The 19,806-nt window shown below is 37.8% G+C and overlaps 1 protein-coding gene across 3 annotated transcripts in view; it reads right to left on the minus strand.

The window, feature by feature from the left end:
* Positions 1-19,806, minus strand: part of fhod3b (formin homology 2 domain containing 3b) — a 276,415-nt gene that overhangs the window by 239,969 nt on the left and 16,640 nt on the right. For all 3 annotated transcript variants that reach the window (XM_067449046.1, XM_067449048.1, XM_067449047.1), the window contains exon 2: positions 12,571-12,677. In XM_067449046.1, the coding sequence (XP_067305147.1) occupies positions 12,571-12,677 (107 nt within the window). The remainder of the gene's footprint in view (positions 1-12,570; positions 12,678-19,806) is intronic.

Below are 19,806 nucleotides of genomic sequence, written 5' to 3' on the forward strand. Positions count from 1 at the left end.
AAAAAAGGGTAGTTGCTGCCTGATTTAAGTTTGGTTACACTACTTTGATAGTCCCCTTTAGACGTTCTACTAACTATAAGTAACTTTCCAACTGCATGCCACTTAGCTCTAAGAGTTTAAAGAAAACGTGTTAAAATCGAAAAAGAAATATACCCTTATTATAACAGTCAGAAAATAATTTGTCCAACTACCGAGATTACCACTGGATCATATGATTCCCCCACCTCTGATGCCTCATTTCCATTAGTGAGTAATTAAATACTGTATATCTATCCTAACTAAAGTCTCTAACAGGAGTAGCAAGTGAGGAGTACTGTATATTCAGGACCCTGCTCTGGCAAATGAATGAACAAACCTAACCTCTGCAGGTTAATCATCACAACTCCTGAACAGACCATCATAACAAATGCTTGTCTGCAGGGAAAGTTGAAGTTTAAAGCAGACTCAGACCTCTGAGGTGAACTAGCACATCGTTCTACTCTTTATTTACTCCCAAACGTCTTATAAACCCTGATCCCGGCCCCATGCAGTCTCTCCTGGGTCTGTGGAGTTTTGCCAGGCGGACTCTAACCAACTTTATTTGATTGTTCACTACCAAGCCTATTTGTGGAATATCACACTATGAAGTCCTATAAAGACACAAAGGGAGAGAAAAATTAAGAGGGAGAAAATTACAGAGAGATGACCCATTGTCGACAAGTAGCGTTTACCTCCTTACCCTGCATACTTGGACCCTGTTCAAAAACAACCATTTGCCTATAGTGCAATTAACAGCAGACTATACAGGGCCTCCTGGAACAGATATGACTCAGCAAGTATGATAGAAATGAAGGTTTCCGAGCGCCTAGTGCATTTATGGACCAGCAGTTCTCATGCTACGAGCACTTATCTTTTTCTTAATTTCTGTTTTTTAGAGGTTAGCTCCGCCTGTTTGAAAAAGATTAACAGTCGAAAACATTTGTAAGAACTTTAGAAAAGTAATCAGTTACAATACTTTAATAAAGTAGTTTAAATAGCTAAAATTTTAAATAAGGAAACTTGTAATCTGTAACCTTCCAAACACTATAAATAACATTACCATAGTGACAAGTTTAGTGACAAGGTTCAAGGCAACACAGAAAAAAACGTGGAAACCTGTTTGGAAACAATTATTGCTGTTATTTCTGCAATGCAATTTCATACCACAAGAGTTATTGTTGCGGCTGACCTTATTGCATATTAGCCTGGATGCCAGCCGAACTTAGCCCCGCACACAACATTTTTAGATCGGGCAGTTCAGTCTGGCCTCGCTCCATAAAGGAGTAATTATTTCCCAACAGAAACTGTTCGGACTTTTCAAAATGATCCCACACTTTGGACTTTTTTCCTGACATAATTATTAGCATCAGCCAGACACCTCTCCCACAAGTGTGCTTTGGTATACCGCGAGGCGCGAGGTCTTGTTGATCTCATACTCCGTCTGCAGTGCGTGTGCGGTGCGTGTTGAGTTGTGTATGCGGTACAGCATCCGCACGCCCTGTTGTGCTTTCACATATATTATATATATAGGCCTATGCTGCGTTTGTAGTCCGCAACTGATCCGCTGTTGCATACCACAAACAGCATTTATTCATTATTTTTTATTTAAAATCCAAAAGTTGTTACCTACTGAACATGGCTTGTCAGAATTGCAATTCTCTTTGTTTACTCTTTCATAGAAGTCAGTAAGGTAGGCTATACTAGCCTTCATTTAAACAACATTTTATTAAATTCATTAATTCATATTTATATAGCCTAGTACTTTAGATTTAGCTCACACAAGTGGCAAAACATTTAAGGTTATAGCCAAAAATCACAAACATTTTAAATTAGAAACTTACAATAGGCTATTCAAAAACAGCATCAAAAAATAGACTCGGTACGAAAACGATCATCGCACTGCTGCAGGACCGCATCCGCGTAGTGTGAAAGCTGTAACCCGTTAACATGGGTACGGAAAAAAATACGCACCGCACACGCACTGCAGACGGAGTATGTGTGAAACGGACGTGACTGCGCAGCCCCTGATTGCATAATTTTTTCACGTGATTTTTTTTGCGACTAACCACCTAATGAAAATGTATTCGACCAAGCCCTCTTCATATCGACTAACGTTCAGTCGACTATTTGGGGGCAGCCCTACTGTCAACCTGAAAAGGCCCACCGCCATTGGATCAGAGTGCTGTCAATCACCGCTTGATTTGCATTTCTCCAAGGAGAATCACAGTTGCCCAATTATTTTCAAGCAGGAGAGACAACACGACGCGTCTGTGTTTACAGTATGTACACACTCAGTTATATTTTTTGAAATATCGGATCGTATGTTAGTATTTAGTATGAAACTATTGACTACTGCATGTAGCTAGTAGATTAGTTAATGTAACAGACTACTGAATAGAGATGACTTTATCAGTGTTATTCAGCAGCAATGCACACCACCACATAATATCATATAATGGATAAATATTACTTTATCTGTTGTTTTAAAGACTAAAGACACACTAATCTTTTTCTAAGAAGGCCGTGGCTTGGTAAACATTGAATGTTAACTAACAGCATAGCTATATGCAACTGCCTACTGAAAGCAATAGTTCAATTAAAAACGAAAATTCTGTCATAAATAAGGAGAACAGAACAGAAGCCTCAGAACAGCTGTTTCAAACCTGTAGGAGGTTCTTTCTTCTGCTGAACAGAAAAGAAGATATTTTGAAGAATGTTGGCAACTAATCGGTTGTTGGACCCCATTGACTGCATAGAAAAAAATACTATGCAGTCAATGAGGTCCATCAACTTTCTGGTTACCAACATTCTTCAAAATATCTTCTTTTGTGTTCAGCAGAAGAAAGAACCTCCTACAGGTTTGAAACAGCTGTTCTGAGAGCATACCATAACACACGTGATGGTGATTTACTTTATCCCACATGGACTGACACAGATTTCATGCTGAGAACACACACACACACACACATTTAATTTTTTTGTTAGCAATAAAGCATATTAAATTACTAATTCATACCAGTGTAAATTGGAACAGAACTGTAGGGTCCAATCCATGAAAAATACAAAATTATTTTCAGGTTCTTGTCCAGTGCCACATATAATACCATTAATACACCATTTAATAACATTAAGGGTGCGTTCACACTTGTAGTTCGGTTAGTTTGGTTAGTTTGGTCCGGACCAAAAAACAAAACATATACAGGGAGTGCAGAATTATTAGGCAAATGAGTATTTTGACCACATCATCCTCGTTATGCATGTTGTCTTACTCCAAGCTGTATAGGCTGGAAAGCCTACTACCAATTAAGCATATTAGGTGATGTGCATCTCTGTAATGAGAAGGGGTGTGGTCTAATGACATCAACACCCTATATCAGGTGAGCATAATTATTAGGCAACTTCCTTTCCTTTGGCAAAATGGGTCAAAAGAAGAACTTGACAGGCTCAGAAAAGTCAAAAATAGTGAGATATATTGCAGAGGGGTGCAGCAGTCTTAAAATAGCCAAGCTTCTGAAGCGTGATCATCGAACAATCAAGCGTTTCATTCAAAATAGTCAACAGGGTCGCAAGAAGCGTGTGGAGAAACCAAGGAGCAAAATAACTGCCCATGAACTGAGAAAAGTCAAGCGTGCAGCTGCCAAGATGCCACTTGCCACCAGTTTGGCCATATTTCAGAGCTGCAACATCACTGGAGTGCCCAAAAGCACAAGGTGTGCAATACTCAGAGACATGGCCAAGGTAAGAAAGGCAGAAAGTCGACCACCACTGAACAAGACACACAAGCTGAAACGTCAAGACTGGGCCAAGAAATATCTCAAGACTGATTTTTCTAAGGTTTTATGGACTGATGAAATGAGAGTGAGTCTTGATGGGCCAGATGGATGGGCCCGTGGCTGGATTGGTAAAGGGCAGAGAGCTCCAGTCCGACTCAGACGCCAGCAAGGTGGAGGTGGAGTACTGGTTTGGGCTGGTATCATCAAAGATGAGCTTGTGGGGCCTTTTCGGGTTGAGGATGGAGTCAAGCTCAACTCCCAGTCCTACTGCCAGTTTCTGGAAGACACCTTCTTCAAGCAGTGGTACAGGAAGAAGTCTGCATCCTTCAAGAAAAACATGATTTTCATGCAGGACAATGCTCCATCACACACGTCCAAGTACTCCACAGCGTGGCTGGCAAGAAAGGGTATAAAATAAGAAAATCTAATGATATGGCCTCCTTGTTCACCTGATCTGAACCTGAATCTGAACAGTACACCTCTCTGAACAGTGTCTGGGAGGCTGTGGTTGCTGCTGCACGCAATGTTGATGGTGAACAGATCAAAACACTGACAGAATCCATGGATGGCAGGCTTTTGAGTGTCCTTGCAAAGAAAGGTGGCTATATTGGTCACTGATTTGTTTTTGTTTGTTTTTTGAATGTCAGAAATGTATATTTGTGAATGTTGAGATGTTATATTGGTTTCACTGGTAAAAATAAATAATTGAAATGGGTATAAATTAGTTTTTTGTTAAGTTGCCTAATAATTATGCACAGTAATAGTCACCTGCACACATAGATATCCCCCTAAAATAGCTAAAACTAAAAACTAAAAACTAAAAATTCCAAAAATATTCAGCTTTGATATTAATGAGTTTTTTGTGTTCATTGAGAACATGGTTGTTGTTCAATAATAAAATTAATCCTCAAAAATACAACTTGCCTAATAATTCTGCACTCCCTGTAGTCCTGGTCCGCTTAGCGTTCACACTGGCATTTTTAACAGCGAATCTAAAGTTACCAAACCAAAGGCATAGGGAGACAGTCACAACCTGATTGGTCGGCTTATATGACGTAGGAGCTTGCTTACCGAACATTCAAAACAATGCTGTGTGCTGGAAGAAACACAGTCATTTTATGCGTGTACATATGGCATTATTTTTACCAGCTGAGAACTCACGAAGAGCTATAACATGTTAAAAACATTCAAAACAGCACCAGGATTTCCTCCATTGTATGCAGAAAAGAGACGGCCGTCTATTATGCAAAAGATCAACGGCAGTTGTCATCTGTACAGGATAATAATGGGCAACACGGGTCCTTTGATGAGAAGAAGCAGGTATGCTTTTTGTGCGTTTTTTCTAGCATTTTCAAAACATGCTCGTCGGACCAAATATTGATGAGGCACTCCCTCGTTTCTCTACGTTTGCCCTCTAACGTTAACGTTATTCATTTTGGATACACCGATCTTTCCGTGTCGTCAAATCAGCTGACTATGTGTCGCATCTTGTGACATTACGTCCATCTTTTTAGCGGTCTCGGTCTGCTTGTTTGGTACGCACCAGGGTTCGGATGGCAGCGTTCACATGTTCAAATGAACCGCACTAAACGAGCAATCGCACCAGGGTTCGTTTTAATCGAACCAAACATGACAAGTGTGAACGCACCCTAACACTGCACAAGATTTTGGAAATCATGCTTAATATTTTCTAAACCAGTATATATTTTCAGTCGAATTTAGCCCCCCCTGACTGGTTCTTGGTCCCCGTCATCCCTGCCCCCCCCACCCCCCCACCCCACTTATAAAATCTTTGAATTGCCCGCTGCTCTTGGTAGAGATCATGTTGGTCATTATGCAAATGATCCGGCTACATCTGTGTTCTTATTTGTGCGTCGTCAGTAGATTACCCGCTGTATTTTCCACTCCCATATACTCTTTTTTTTGGAATTGCGCTCTCACTCTGATTTGGCTTTTTAGTAAATCTGGCCCTAAATATGTAAAAAAAAATATGCTGAAGTATTATCACCTGTCAATCTATTCCTAATGTTCTCTAAAGACAGAGATCATATTAAACACATACACGGCACCTCAGTGTTTCCACACTTTCGACCACAGCTCCACTGCCTGCTATTAACTTCAGCAGGGAAAAATCCAGTGGTCCAGCTGAGCAGCCTCCTGCCCCTCTATCCATGTAATCCGCACAAATATTTGAAGCGTTCCCATTAAAGGAACTAGGCGTTTCTCCAGGGCTAGAGGCTAACCGAGCCCGACGACAGCTCCTCCGGCACATCGGCCAGGAAAAAAACGAGTTCAAGAAAAATATAAGTGGGCAGACAAAGCAAGAGAGGAGAGAGAATAGAATAGGTATCCACATATAAAGTGAGATTTTAGACACATTTATTAATTAAATGTCAATGGTTATCCTAGGAGTAAAAGAGTTCAGAGTTTTGAGTCAAGTTTGATTTAGTTGACAAAAATTATAACATTATATAGCAGGCTTTTTTATATATATATAAATATTTTAAAATATATTTGAAACAATTTTGGCAAGACAAGCAAAAAAATTCAGACTGAACTACACAATCATCCTTACTGTTGAGCCCTGGTGTAAGAGAGAAAATGTTATTGGTGGTTTGCCAGAACTGAGGGTCCGCGCTAACAGCGAGTGGGATTAAAATTGGGGCCCTGTGTCAGGCTCTGACAGCTTTTTCTGCATGAGGTGGTGTGGTAATGATTAGGACGGTTAAACCACTTTGACACAGAGATATCCACCTTACAAAATGAGGCGTTAAGAGGATCATTCCTCAATCAGAGCCCAAAGTGACTTCATATGACTGAGGCACCTGTGGAATGCAACTTGTAATCTGTATCCATTTCTGATTGTCCCTTTGGAATCCCATTACAGGCCTCCAGGTTCCACATTGAGAAAGAAATCTTCAAAGACATGGATAAGCAACGAGAATAAGTCACATGCAAAATCACATTTGTATATGATGACGTTATTTAACAATGTGCATCAAAGAAATGGAGTAAAAGTACTGTTGCAGTCGTTAGAACAGTTAATCTCAGTTTGAAAAGAACTGAAAGCCAAAGGGAGGGGGGGGGGGGTACTTTGAGAATTAAGAAGAGCCTGATAATTAATTCCAGGCCTGATGTAAACAGTAAGAAGATACAGTAGCAACAATGAAGCAGCAACAAAGGTGCCTCAAAGTATTCCTCGAGCCAATTAACCTTCTTTTTTGGGATTTCAGCAATTGATGAAATGTAGGTCAGACGCAACACATGAAGCAAGATAGAAAACCACAAAACAGGGAAGAAGGAGGAGAATGGGCTTGGATTTAATCACGTACTTCGGCCAAGGTTTTTAGACCCCGTAATAAAGCACAACTTCAGTAAATGGAGGGGGCTGTGAACTCCAGCCCATCCAGGCCATAAAAGCCCACTGTGCTGAATTACCCTGTTATTAACAGTAATGTAGTCCTCCATTCCTGCTTTCCACAGCCCACTCAGACACTCTGCATGGGTCTAATAATGCACACCCTTGATAGCCTCTTGGGAAGTGGGGGTCCTGAAGACAGACAGAAGAGAGAAACAGCACGCCAGTTGGCACTACCATTCATCTCTCAGAGACCAAAAGAAGTGGCCTCTCACTCTTCCAAAAGACAAGTTCACTCACTATGCCTGTAACTATATTTTGAATTTGAGCCCAATCCAGTGGAAATTAAATGGCGCTGGACCTGCCTCCAAATTTACACAAATACATATTTACCTAAATATTTGTGGTCTTGTCCAAAAACAACCTCAAATGCCAAAATCTAGCATTCAATCAGTGGTATTTGGCAGTTTCTAGAGGCTATGTCAACTCGGTGGCTAGAAAAGATAGCAGTGTCGTCTAATAAAACTGTGAGTCAAAAGATATTCGTTGAGGTCAAAGAAAAACTTTTTTGTTTTATGTGGCATATTTACATGGATTTGCATCAGTATCAGATTCATCTGAAATTTATTTATGAAATCTTGTCTTCGCCACAGATTTGCCTCAAACTGTTATTGTGGAATAAAGTTTAAAAAGTCAAAATTACAAGAAATAAAGTCACACTGAAAGTTATAAAGTGGCATTATAAGATAATCACATTATAAGATATAGAGTCACAATTACAAGATGTCACAACTATGACACAAAGTCACATTGTGAGAGATTAAGTTGAAATTAAGAGAAATAATGTCGCAGTTATGAGAAACTGCGCATTGCGAGAAGTTGCAAGTGAATTGTGAGATATAAAGTTGCAATTATACATACACTGATGACCCAAAACATTATAACCAGTCACAGGTGAAGTGAATATTGCTCCCTTACAAGGCCATATATCAAGGTAGTAGATTAGATTGTAAGCACACAATCAGTTCTCATAATCAACATTTTGGATGCAGGAGAAATGGGCAGGCATAAAGATCTGAGCACCTTTGAAAAGGGCCACATTTTTATGACAAGGCGACTGGCTCGGATTGTCTCTGAAACGTCAAGGCTTGTGCGTTACTCCCAGTCAAAAGTGGTGAGAATATACAGACAGTGGTCCAAGTAGGAAAAAGAAGAAAAAAAAACGGCAACAGGTATTGGACGGCCAAGGCTGATCGATGCACAAGAGGTCTACCCCTTTTTCTTTTTCATCAGTGGTCCGAGGAGTAGTCCAATGTGCTGGGAAACACTGGGTCTGGCTATTTATGTGGATGTAAATTTGACATGTGACACCTACCTAAACATTGTTGAACAGGTACACCCCTTTAAGACAATGGTATTCCCTGGTGGATGTGGCCTCTTTCAGCAGGATAACGCACCCTGTCACACTGCACATTGTTCAGGAATAGTTTGAAGAACATGATGAAGAGTTCAAGGATTTGCCCTGGCCTCCAAATTACCCAGATCTCAATCCAATTGAGCCACTATGGGATGTGTTGCACCAACAAGTTCGAGCCACGGTGGCTCCATCACATAATCTGCAGGACTTGAAGGATCTGCTGCTAACGTCTTAGAGCCAGATACCACAGGACACCTTCAGGGTCTTGTATAATCCATGCATTGGCAGGTCGGTGCTGTTTCGTCAGCACACAGAGCATTTAGGCAGGTGATCGTAGTGTTTTGGCTCATCGGTGTATAAAGTCAAATTCTTAGTGGAGAATTTGCAATTATAAGTAAATTCAATTACAAAAAAAATCATTATTGAAAGTCACATTTGCGAGATTATGAGAAAATATGGAAGCTTATGTGTAGCAATAATCAATTTGCAATGCAATATGCAAAATGGCAATGCAATATCTAAAATGGCAATGCATTTCAGTATTTCAATTTACATTTTCCATACCATGTGTGCAACATTTGAAGCAAAATTACAATTCAAATTGAATAATACAATTTACAATTTGCCATTTCCTACACTAGTTTTAACATATAATTTAAACATATATTTTAATGATTTATACGTTGCAAAATTAAAATTAAAATGTACTACAGGAATTATTACATTTGTTTAAAATGTTCAAGCAAAAATTGTAGCAAAATTATCATTTAAATTATATTTTATATTTTATACATATTGCATTGCCATTTTACATATTGCATTGCAAATTGAATATTGCTACACAAAAGCTTCCATAACAAAAAGCCATACAGTTAGATATAAAGTCATAATTACGGGGGGGGGGAGAGAGTCATAATTGTGAGATATAAATCCACACAGTGAGAGATAAAGTTCCAATTATGAGATATAAAAGCAACACTGTAAGAAACCATGTCACAAATACAGGAAATGAAGTGGTGGAAAAAGGATTCCATACTAATGCCATGGATATAAAAATGCAAGCTAAACAGATTCAGGGGGATAAATAGTGTTTTATACCGTAATTAATTTTAAAAGAAGCATCTACTCTTGGACTTTGCTCAACAAGACAATTAACTCTGAATCTTGCCAGCTTCCTTAAGACCGGAGGCTGACATCATCTGTGCCCTTGCCAACCAGTCAGGTATTTTGAGGGCTCGCTGAATAGAGGCCTGTCACAGAACGACTGTGGTATGTGCTCAAGACAAAAGAGCATGTGCTGCGAGATTTTAAGGTCTTTCTGATAGCTTTAGATGGAATGTTTTATGGAATGCACATGACTAGATTGAGATTTATAGTTGTCTCCAATGTAACAAAATGTGAAATAACCTTTTTAAAGACAATAATAAAGGTTTTTAAGGGGATGTGAATAACTGATCCATTCATTAGTCTTCCAATCTTCTACAAACCAAGAACTCGCTCAATGTCAATAAAGATAGAGCAGGAAAATGTATACATTTACTTTTACATTTATGCATTTAGCAGGCGCTTTTATCCAAAGCGACTTACAACTCAGGAGAACAGGAAGCGATCCGTCAAGAAGAAGCAAAGAAACACAAAAAGTGCCCCAAATACCAAGATTTGTATACCGCTCAGAGTAGCAAAAACCAGAAAAGGGAAGAAGAAAAGAGAAATAGAGGAGGAAAGAGATTTTTTTTTATTTTTATGTAAGATTAAGTGCTCATGGAAGAGATGAGTTTTTAGCTGTCTTTTGAATGAAGTGAGTGATTCTGTCGTGCGTATGGAGGACGGAAGATCGTTCCACCAACCAGGAACAATGAAAGAAAAAGTTCTAGAGAGGGATTTCATGCCTCTCTGTGATGGTACCACAAGCCTTCGCTCATTAGCTGAGCGAAGGCTTTTTTTTCAGTTTCAGTTTCCGTTTATTAGAGGATAACCCCTTGAGATGAAACATCTCGTTTTCGAGGGGGTCCTCAAAATAACATCAGACAATTACATACTCACACATACAAAAACTCTTCCACACAAACAACCACCCCAATCCGTCCCCCCTCTGACCACAAAATATTCATATAAACATGAATTGGACCAAAATGTATTTTCGATGCTTCAAGAGATTGTAATGAACTATCTGATGTCACATATGGACTACTTTGATGATGTTTTTATTCCCTTTCTGGACATGGACAGTATAGTGTGCATACACTTAGATACGCTGTCAGACTAAATATAAAATATCTTAAACTGTGTTCCGAAGATGAACGGAGGTCTGAACATTAGGGTGAGTCATTAATGACATACATTTCATTTTTGGGTGAACTAATCCTTTAAACTTTATCAGAGAGCAAAAACAACAAAAAACACAACAACAACAAAAATCATCATGAGACACTTCAGTATTAGTTATTCAGACTAACAAAGTGATTGTCAGTATACAGCTAACACGTATTTGATATCTAATATTAAATCTCCTTTATGAAAACACACAAATGCAAGTGTGAGTAGCTTGTTTGCTTGTTTTCAACAATTTTGAAATGAGAACATAGGGTAAACATTTAAAAGAATACTTAGCCAAAAATGAAAAATCTAATTATTTATTCACCCTCATGTCGTTTCATACCAGTATGCTGTTATTTTTCCCATGGAAAATTAAGCAGGAAACTTAACGCAGCCTTTAAGTGCCAAAAATTACAACAAAGCACCACAGTCTGAAATTTAAGCCATTATTCAATGTCAAGCCTAAATGTGGGTTATGTTGGGTCAATGGCAAAACAGAGTTTCTAAAATAAATAAAACACAAAATACTTTTTAGAAATGTTAGAATTTACAACATTTGCCAAATCTAAATCTACTATTTGTATTCCTGTTGGATACATATGTTTTTAAAAAATGTTTTATACAATTTTCAAGAGAGTTTACTTAGGCTACTGCCTCTAAAAATGTCATGGGGTGTGTTATCATCAAATGTTTTTCTAATTTGTTTAGATTAAGTTTTACAGTTTTTTTCGAGGTAAAGCCAGGGACTCAACAAGCTAACAATTGGCCGTCAGGCAATGTCGGGCCATTTTTGAGCAATAGCCCAACTCAATTTCATCAAATACAGTTTAAAGGATATTTATATACTTATAACATGACTTTTGTGAATGTGTCAAACTTGTTAATCGGAAAATCTATTATAAGCAGTTTCATTTATCGTCATACACAATATATATAAGAAAAATATAAGAAAAGGCTGGGGTAACTCCTGACATTAGTATAGCTCACTGAGTGCCCACAGCCTAAACACAGGCGCCACTCTTCAGCACAATGCTAACCACATAATTCAAAAACATTACAGAAACTCCTCTAAATGTCCAACATAACTGAACATTAAACACTAACATTATAACAACATCTTTCCCTTTACAAAAAAACCCATAAAATAACACTTTAATCCCTAAATTTACTCTCCTAATGGAGTCCTTTGCAAAGCATGCTGGGAACTACAGATCCACTGCCTAGTTAGTTATGTCAACACAAATATTTCAAGTAGTTTTAACACAATTGAATTAAGTTAGCAACACTTAAATATATTAGGTTGATTGAACACAATTAAATTGAGTCGCGTCAATATTAGATATGTTTAAATAAAGTAAACATAATTTAAGAGTCATATCTATGAAGGGCTTTTTTTTCGAGTATACCTTAAAATGTACAGGTGATTATTCAGGTCATTGTACAGGTCATCATTATTCACTGGTAAGCGTTTCGTCGATTAGGCTGTTAACTTGAGAAAAAGGCAAGTGGAAACTCCAAAAGTGAACAAAATGCACCATAAAAATAGATTGTGAATGAATCATTTGGTTTGATTTGTGAACTGGATCAACAAGTTCACTGAAAAGAGCCTCCTCAAAACAACGGTTTGTAACAAAACAACATTAATGTATGTAAATAATGACAATTTAATTTTTTCAGCCGTTGCTTACCCTCCCTCCTCCTGAAAGCCTTCAAGTTCATCTCTCTGCTCGGCCAGGGTGGATTCCAAGTCCAGATAACTGCCATTGTGAGATAACTGTAAAGCACAGTCATCGAGCTGAGAGAGAAACAAAATGAAAAAGACTGATTAAAATAAATATTCATATGCAACGATTATCAAAGTCCCTTCTTAAAATATGCAACTATGATGAAACAACAACATTACATCCAAGTGCAATCATCAAGTACATATTCAAATAAACCATCAGTAATACCGATGCACTTGACATGCATGACATCAGGCTGATATCATGCTGAGCCTTGACATGTCAGCTATGTGCTTCACAGGAATGCACCGTCATTTTTTTTAAATCATAATATCACCCAGCTTCATAAACTGTGACAAACCACACTCAAGAGGTCCTTTCATGCCATGGTTCATATTTCAACTTAATATCAACTCTTTGACACAGATCCTGTAAAACACTGGGTGTCATTAAAGCTTAGAAGAGCTTAAAGTCATTATGCTGTCATGTTTCTGCACTACCTTCATTAATGGGCACGTTTTGTCAGAACATTATTTCAAAATGTGTCAGATTCATTTTTATATCTCAACTGAGGACTTGTCATAACTTTAACGCACTCTTATTCAAAGCATCTGATTTATAGAAGTGTTGCGAGAAGCCCATCCACACTATTTGGAGATATGCAGCAGTCTTCTGAGATCTGCTCCGTTGGAGGCCTGCCTGTTTGTTGACACTCAATTACAGCCCAGCGATGGGATTTGAAACCTCCCAGGGGGCTGTTGCCGGGCAGCAGCGTGAACTGTCAATCAACGTGTGAGCAGGGTCACCCGCGACTCTAAACATGCTAATTACACGCACTGTTCCCAGTCGACTCCCCCCCCCAGGCCTCAGATCAGGCCTTTAAGCCCCTGCCTGGCTTACCAAGCCACATCCAGCCCCAGGGAAAGGTAAGAATATCCTTCATGCGTTGGTACCAAGTGGAGTTTACTTTTGCCAGCATGTCTAGAATACCGAAGGGCTCTTTGCTGAAAGTCTCTGTCCCCACCCGTAAGATCTTTGGAATCCTACTGATTTGATTTCCATCGATATATGAAAACACATCTTTGGACAATTTTTGCAAATATTACCATAAAGGTACTGAGGCATGATTAAGATAATAGTTAGGATGTCTATTTAATTACATTTCTAAGTGTCAAGCCTAAATGTGGGTTTTGGGATACAATTTGGGGCAATGCCAAAATAGAGTAAATATTAAAAAAATATATATAAAAAAACATTTGCACAATGTAATTTAAAAAAACAAATGCCAAATTCTAAAAATGTATTCTTTGAGTTCACAAACTTTTATATAATTTTCAAGAAATTTTACTTTTAATGCACTGTGTAAATGAATGTAAATGTAAATGTGCACTGAATAAAACGTTTTTGCGTTTATAAAATATGTTTTCAATGATAAAGAGTATTTTGTGTGTGTGTGTGTGTGTGTGTGTGTGTGCGTGCGTGCGTGCGTGCGTGCGTGCGTCCGTGCGTGCGTGCGTGCGTGTTGGGCAATCAGTTAATCCTGATTAATTGCATCCAAAATAAAAGTTTGTGTTTACATAATATATGTGTGTGTGCTGTATAATTATTATGTATATATAAATACATACACATGCATGTATATATTTAAGAAATATTTTATATTTATGAATAATATACATCGTATACATATAATATACATGACGGCAATATACATCCAAATATTTCTTAAATAAATACATGAATGGGTGTGTATTTATATATACATAAAAATGATACACAGTACACACACATATGTAAACACAAACTTTTATTTTACTAATTCTTTACAATACAATGAATTACAAATGCATTAATATTATGGTAACAGTTTACAATACGTTTTCATTAGTTACATTACTTTCATTAGTTCAACTACTTAACATGAATTAAGAATTAACAATACTTATACATTATATGTAATTTCTGCATGTTGGTTCGCACCCCATGACTTGGTAGACAAAGTTTTGTTTTGTTTTTTAATAGTTTTTTTTTTTTTTAAGAATTTCTTCTTTACGGTTTAGTTCACCCAAAAATGAAAATTCTGCCATTAATTCCTCACCATCATATCGTTCCCAACCCGTAAGACCTTCCTTTATCTTAAGAACACAAAATAAGATATTTTTGATGAAATGCGAGAGATCTCTGTACCCTCCATAGACATCAATTTAATTAACCCTTTCATGGCCCAGAAAGATTGTTAAAATAGTCCATGGGACTCCAGTGGTTCAACCTTAATTGGGTGAGTAATTAATGAGAAAAATAAAAACGTTTTGACTGAACTAACCCTGTAAAGTATGATACCAATTGTGTTTTTAAATAAATTAATAAATCTGCAGAAACAAAAAAAAATGTAGCATAATGTCATTGACTTATTTACATGCCACCCTTGGAGTAGCACGGGGCACCTTGCCCAAACCTAACTCTGTCAGGAAATAACTATAACCTCTGAAACATTGAATCCAGCCCGTAGTTTTGGCCTGTGATTTCCATAAAGCCACTGTCTCTGTTTCTTCCTCTATATAAGTTGGGCAGCACTGAGATAAATACAACAGACTTTCGAGCAGATTGCTAGTGGCCTGGTAACAGGATTAGCGCTCTTCTCCACCTCCCAACACCTTTGACTGCATGTCTACTGTGAATTACACACCAGTCAACACCATTAGGTGTGGCAGCTAGAAAACCTTAAGCCTCTTTTACAGAGATTCCAGAAAAGTCGTTCCGGTAACTGTTCTGGTATATTGGGATTTGTCCATTCACACTGCCAGAGCTTTCTTGTATTCTGTGCTTCCGAATTTAACCATATTTAAATAAATGTCAACATAACTATTGAAGGAGTAGGAGAATGCATGTATGCAAAAAAAGGAAAAGGACTGCAAAGAGAGATTTGCTGAAAAATGTTTCAATTGTTCTAAGAGGCAATATACATAATATTCAAAACATTCTACACTATAAAATAATGGGGGGGGAGTTGCTACCTTAAATTAAGTTCAATCAACTTGGATGTTTAAGTCATTCCAACTTATTTGACATTAAACTGGCTTCAAACTAATTAGATTAATTTTGTATAGCTTATTAAAAAGGTAACAATAAATGCTTAACTTATTTTAATGAGTTAAGGCAATCTAAAAACATGTCGTCGTAACTTATTGGTCATATAATTTTTTTACAGTTTATTTGTGAATCAATTAGTATTTGTGAATCATAACTACGATTTTCTTTAATCAAATAAAAAAAAAAAAAAAAAAAAAAAAAAATTGTTGTTTTTACAGGATGTCGGGGCCTTTTTTTAACCCTAGACCGAAAGAATATGCGGTGCGTTTAGCAGGATTTTTCCTCATGACAGTTTAAAACAACTTTAAAAATACATTTTTGGCCCCACAGACATGAACGATATGTCTTTACAAAGCTTAAAGTATCTACTTTTATTTATGTACGCTCAAAATAAAAACAAAATGTTGTGAGTTTTACTAAATAAAGGAAACAAACAGGATGTGCATTCTCCCGTCTGTCTCCCTGTGAAGTCCATTCTGAAATGCGTGTGAAAATATACTCAGAACTCAGAGAAACCTTTCCACACAGACACGACAGATATCTCTTTATAAAGCTGGGAATGTCTCCTTTTAAATGAACATGAGTTGAATATTCACTTCCCCTCCCATATGAATATTAGGGATGTGAATATAATGCCATATTTTTAAACTGAGTGCGATTTTATTGCGATTTCTAAATGACTAGTCCACTAATTGTCTTAAGGAAGCTCTGTATAATTAGTTCCAGGTTAAATTGAACCTGATCAGATGTGATGCTTAGAGGCGTTTACATAAGACATGCTCTTGGTGAAGTAAAACAAAATGGAACATGACGTTCAAGGCGCGTTTTTGAAAGTCAAACTATTTTTAACTTGACAACGCTCATGGAGGGACGCTCAAAAGACGATGTGATGCACTCACCACAATGTTCTTAATCTTAATGTGTATGGCTAAAGAGGCATTGCTTTTTTTGATGAATTTAAGGGCACTACTTTTCCAAGAATGCTTTATCATGCAAACTGTCTATAAATACACATAAATATACATAGATAGACATACTCGTTTACAGTCTAGATTCTGGATATTTGCCAGTAAAATTATTGGAACCAGGGACAAAATTTGACATGGGAAAATGTTCAGGGTTTTTGACAGCAACCCCAGTAGGACAAAGACTTAACCATTATAACCTATTTGTGAACTTGGGACACTTGAAGACTTTCCTACTTTGCAAATAAAGCAAAGATTATTGGAGTATGTTTTACAAGAAAACACAATTTTTGTCAGGACCACTATCGTCAAAGATGATTGACAATAAGCATATATTTTGGATTGGTGGTATGTTTCTGTTCTGGGTAAGACTCCCTGTGCACCCATACAGCCTAGCATGGATAAGAGCAGGGAGAGCAGTTATAAACCCCCCTTAGGGTAAACAGAACAGTAGCAACAATGTAGTACTGGGCAGTATGACCAAAAATGTATATGACGGCATTTTTACATTTAACCCTATATAACAACAAACTGTCAAAACGAGGGAGAAATGTGGAAGAACATTTAAAAGGTCTAATGATTTTTTCAATACATTTAAGAGCACTACAGTCTCTAAACAAATGACACACGTCAGTTTAGCACAGAAAAAAATAAAGCAGTTAATGTTTTGCCCATTCTTCTTTGAATTTCCAGTCATAATTTACATCATTGTCTCCGGTGTAGCAGAATAATCCATCGTGATCAGACATACGACTATAGGATCAGTGTCCTTGTTTGCGCACATACAGTATTTCATTTGAAGAAGACGTTGGTTCATGTTTAGAGTACTAGTGTAAATAAAATCTATCCATAAAAAAACGTGCTTGCTCCGGTCTGTATCTGTTCTATATGATCAGAATAAATGATCCGCTCTCTTGTGCGCGCCGCGTATTGTTTGAATTCTCCGCTGTAATTTTCACAATTTTGTGACACCCCCTCATATATGTTACGCTAGGTTGAGTAACGGTACAGATTGCTCACGGTTTGGTTTGTATCACGGTTTTAGGTTCACGGTTTCAGTACAGTTCTGTATTCACTATGTTCAGGGAAAAGAGGACTACGTACTGTCAAATAAAAATAAAGAAAATAAGAACAAACAACTTAAATACAAGCAGCAGCACAAATAAATACTATTGAGCAAACATACTAATAAAATAAACAATGCTTTTCAAGTTTTTCAGGTTGGTCTAACATTAGTTTTTAGGTAGAGAAATTGAATAAAGTAATCAAAATGTAAAATAACCATGGGCGTCGGAACCATTGTGTGTGGGTGGGACGAGACCCACCCACTTTTTACGACCAATGATATTGGACCCAGTCACTTTTATTGTCTCTAATTCAGCACATGTCTGTTTACCGATAACCGATAAATAGTTATTATTAAACATGTTAGACGCTTTATTTCCACCTTTCTAATATTTTCTAAATTTTTATTGAAAAAAAATGCCTTTCCGATCTGATATGTGATGGGAAAGGGAGTAGAGTGAGTGTGGCAAAAGACGGATTCGAACCTCTGATCAATTTGCGTCAAACTTATAGCCGCGGTAAATTACTCATTGATTTCTGTCATTTTGTCTGTCCCAATCAATCGTTTAGTAAATGGCACTTTTTCTATTTGGATTCTGGACACGGATCAAAGAGCGGCACTGAAGTCATTCTTAAAAAGGGAAGATGTGATCGTAGTTTAGCCGACCGGATACAGCGAATGTTTAATCAGTCAGCGAGCTCTGCTTCACCTTCGTTGCTCTGGTTGGTGTAGCGCTATCCTATCGCGCGCAGAGGGAGTTTGAAAGACAACCGTTTATCCCGCCCCTCGGATTGAGCCCTGTCTATGGTGAGTTTCCAGACCAAACATCTTGATGTGGGTCTGGCTTGTCAGGCTAGGTATTGACTGGTTTGAGGTCTTTTATTGGTATAGACAAGGGATATGGCCTCAAACGCACCATAATGCAGGAAATCACATCTACAAAATAAAAACATTCCTGGGGGAGAACCCCCAAACCCCACCCCCAAAAATTGCCCCACCTATAATATTTCTCACCAGCCTCTACTGGGACCCACCCACTTTTTATTTGTTTCCGACGCCCATGAAAATAACTGCATATTTAACTGTTTAAATTAAAGATTAATCCTTATTAAACTTACAAAAGCTATTCAATCAAGAGCAGTGAGTTTGTCCGTTCAAGCGCAAGATTTGAAAGTGAATTTAATATTTGAGCGCACAGAGACAGATCTTCTCACAGCGCGTGCACGACTGGTCATACGGCAGCACTCGCATGCACTGTACACAGTTTACAAAGATAGCCCGTTTTGCCCACGTTTTTCTTTTATTATCGCTCGCTGTTGTAATGTATCACTGAGGAGCCAACACATCTATCCATCGACAGAAACATGCATAAAGCATGTTTTTTCAAGTTAAAACCCATATTAAAGATGTGTCATCAGATGTGAGATGAACCGCGGTGCAAGTGTGTGCCAGCACCTTTTACATGGCACCCCTGCTCACGTCAGACGGCACCGCAGGGAGCAGCGGCACCCCGTTTGGGAAACGCTGGTTTAAGCAACATACAGTATTGCGGTATAATCAGAATTCATATCATATCAAAAAAATAAAGACCGCCCAGCACTACAACAATGTATTGCACATATCATTAATGCCAATATTAAAATGTACAACATAATTCGTGAATTTAGTCTGATTCAGGGGAAAATGCCAAATCCTGACTGACAATAGGAGCTGGGGATGGAGGAGGGTAATTAGCTCCAGAGAAACGCGATAGCAGTTTACTAAAGTCTACCTTTTAAAGTCTAAAGTCTACAGTTTAACTTAGTCTATGATAGCATAATACTAAAGGAGCTTATAGTGTATATGCTTGCTGTGATAGGCATCGTATTCCTATAGCTAGACGTGATCAGCTGACAGTCAGCTGATGCGAGCTTGACTAACATAACCTGCCAGAATTAACACTACACTTGATTTCAGGGTTTCTACTTAAACATTTTTTTTTTATTAAATTTGATGTGTTACTTGCTGTTTCATTGCAGTGACATTTTTTCTACACCACATTTTTTCAGCATATAGTAAAGGTAAAGTCATTACATTACA

The sequence above is a fragment of the Pseudorasbora parva genome, chromosome 7 (assembly GCF_024679245.1).
Source record: "Pseudorasbora parva isolate DD20220531a chromosome 7, ASM2467924v1, whole genome shotgun sequence".
Taxonomy (NCBI): domain Eukaryota; kingdom Metazoa; phylum Chordata; class Actinopteri; order Cypriniformes; family Gobionidae; genus Pseudorasbora; species Pseudorasbora parva.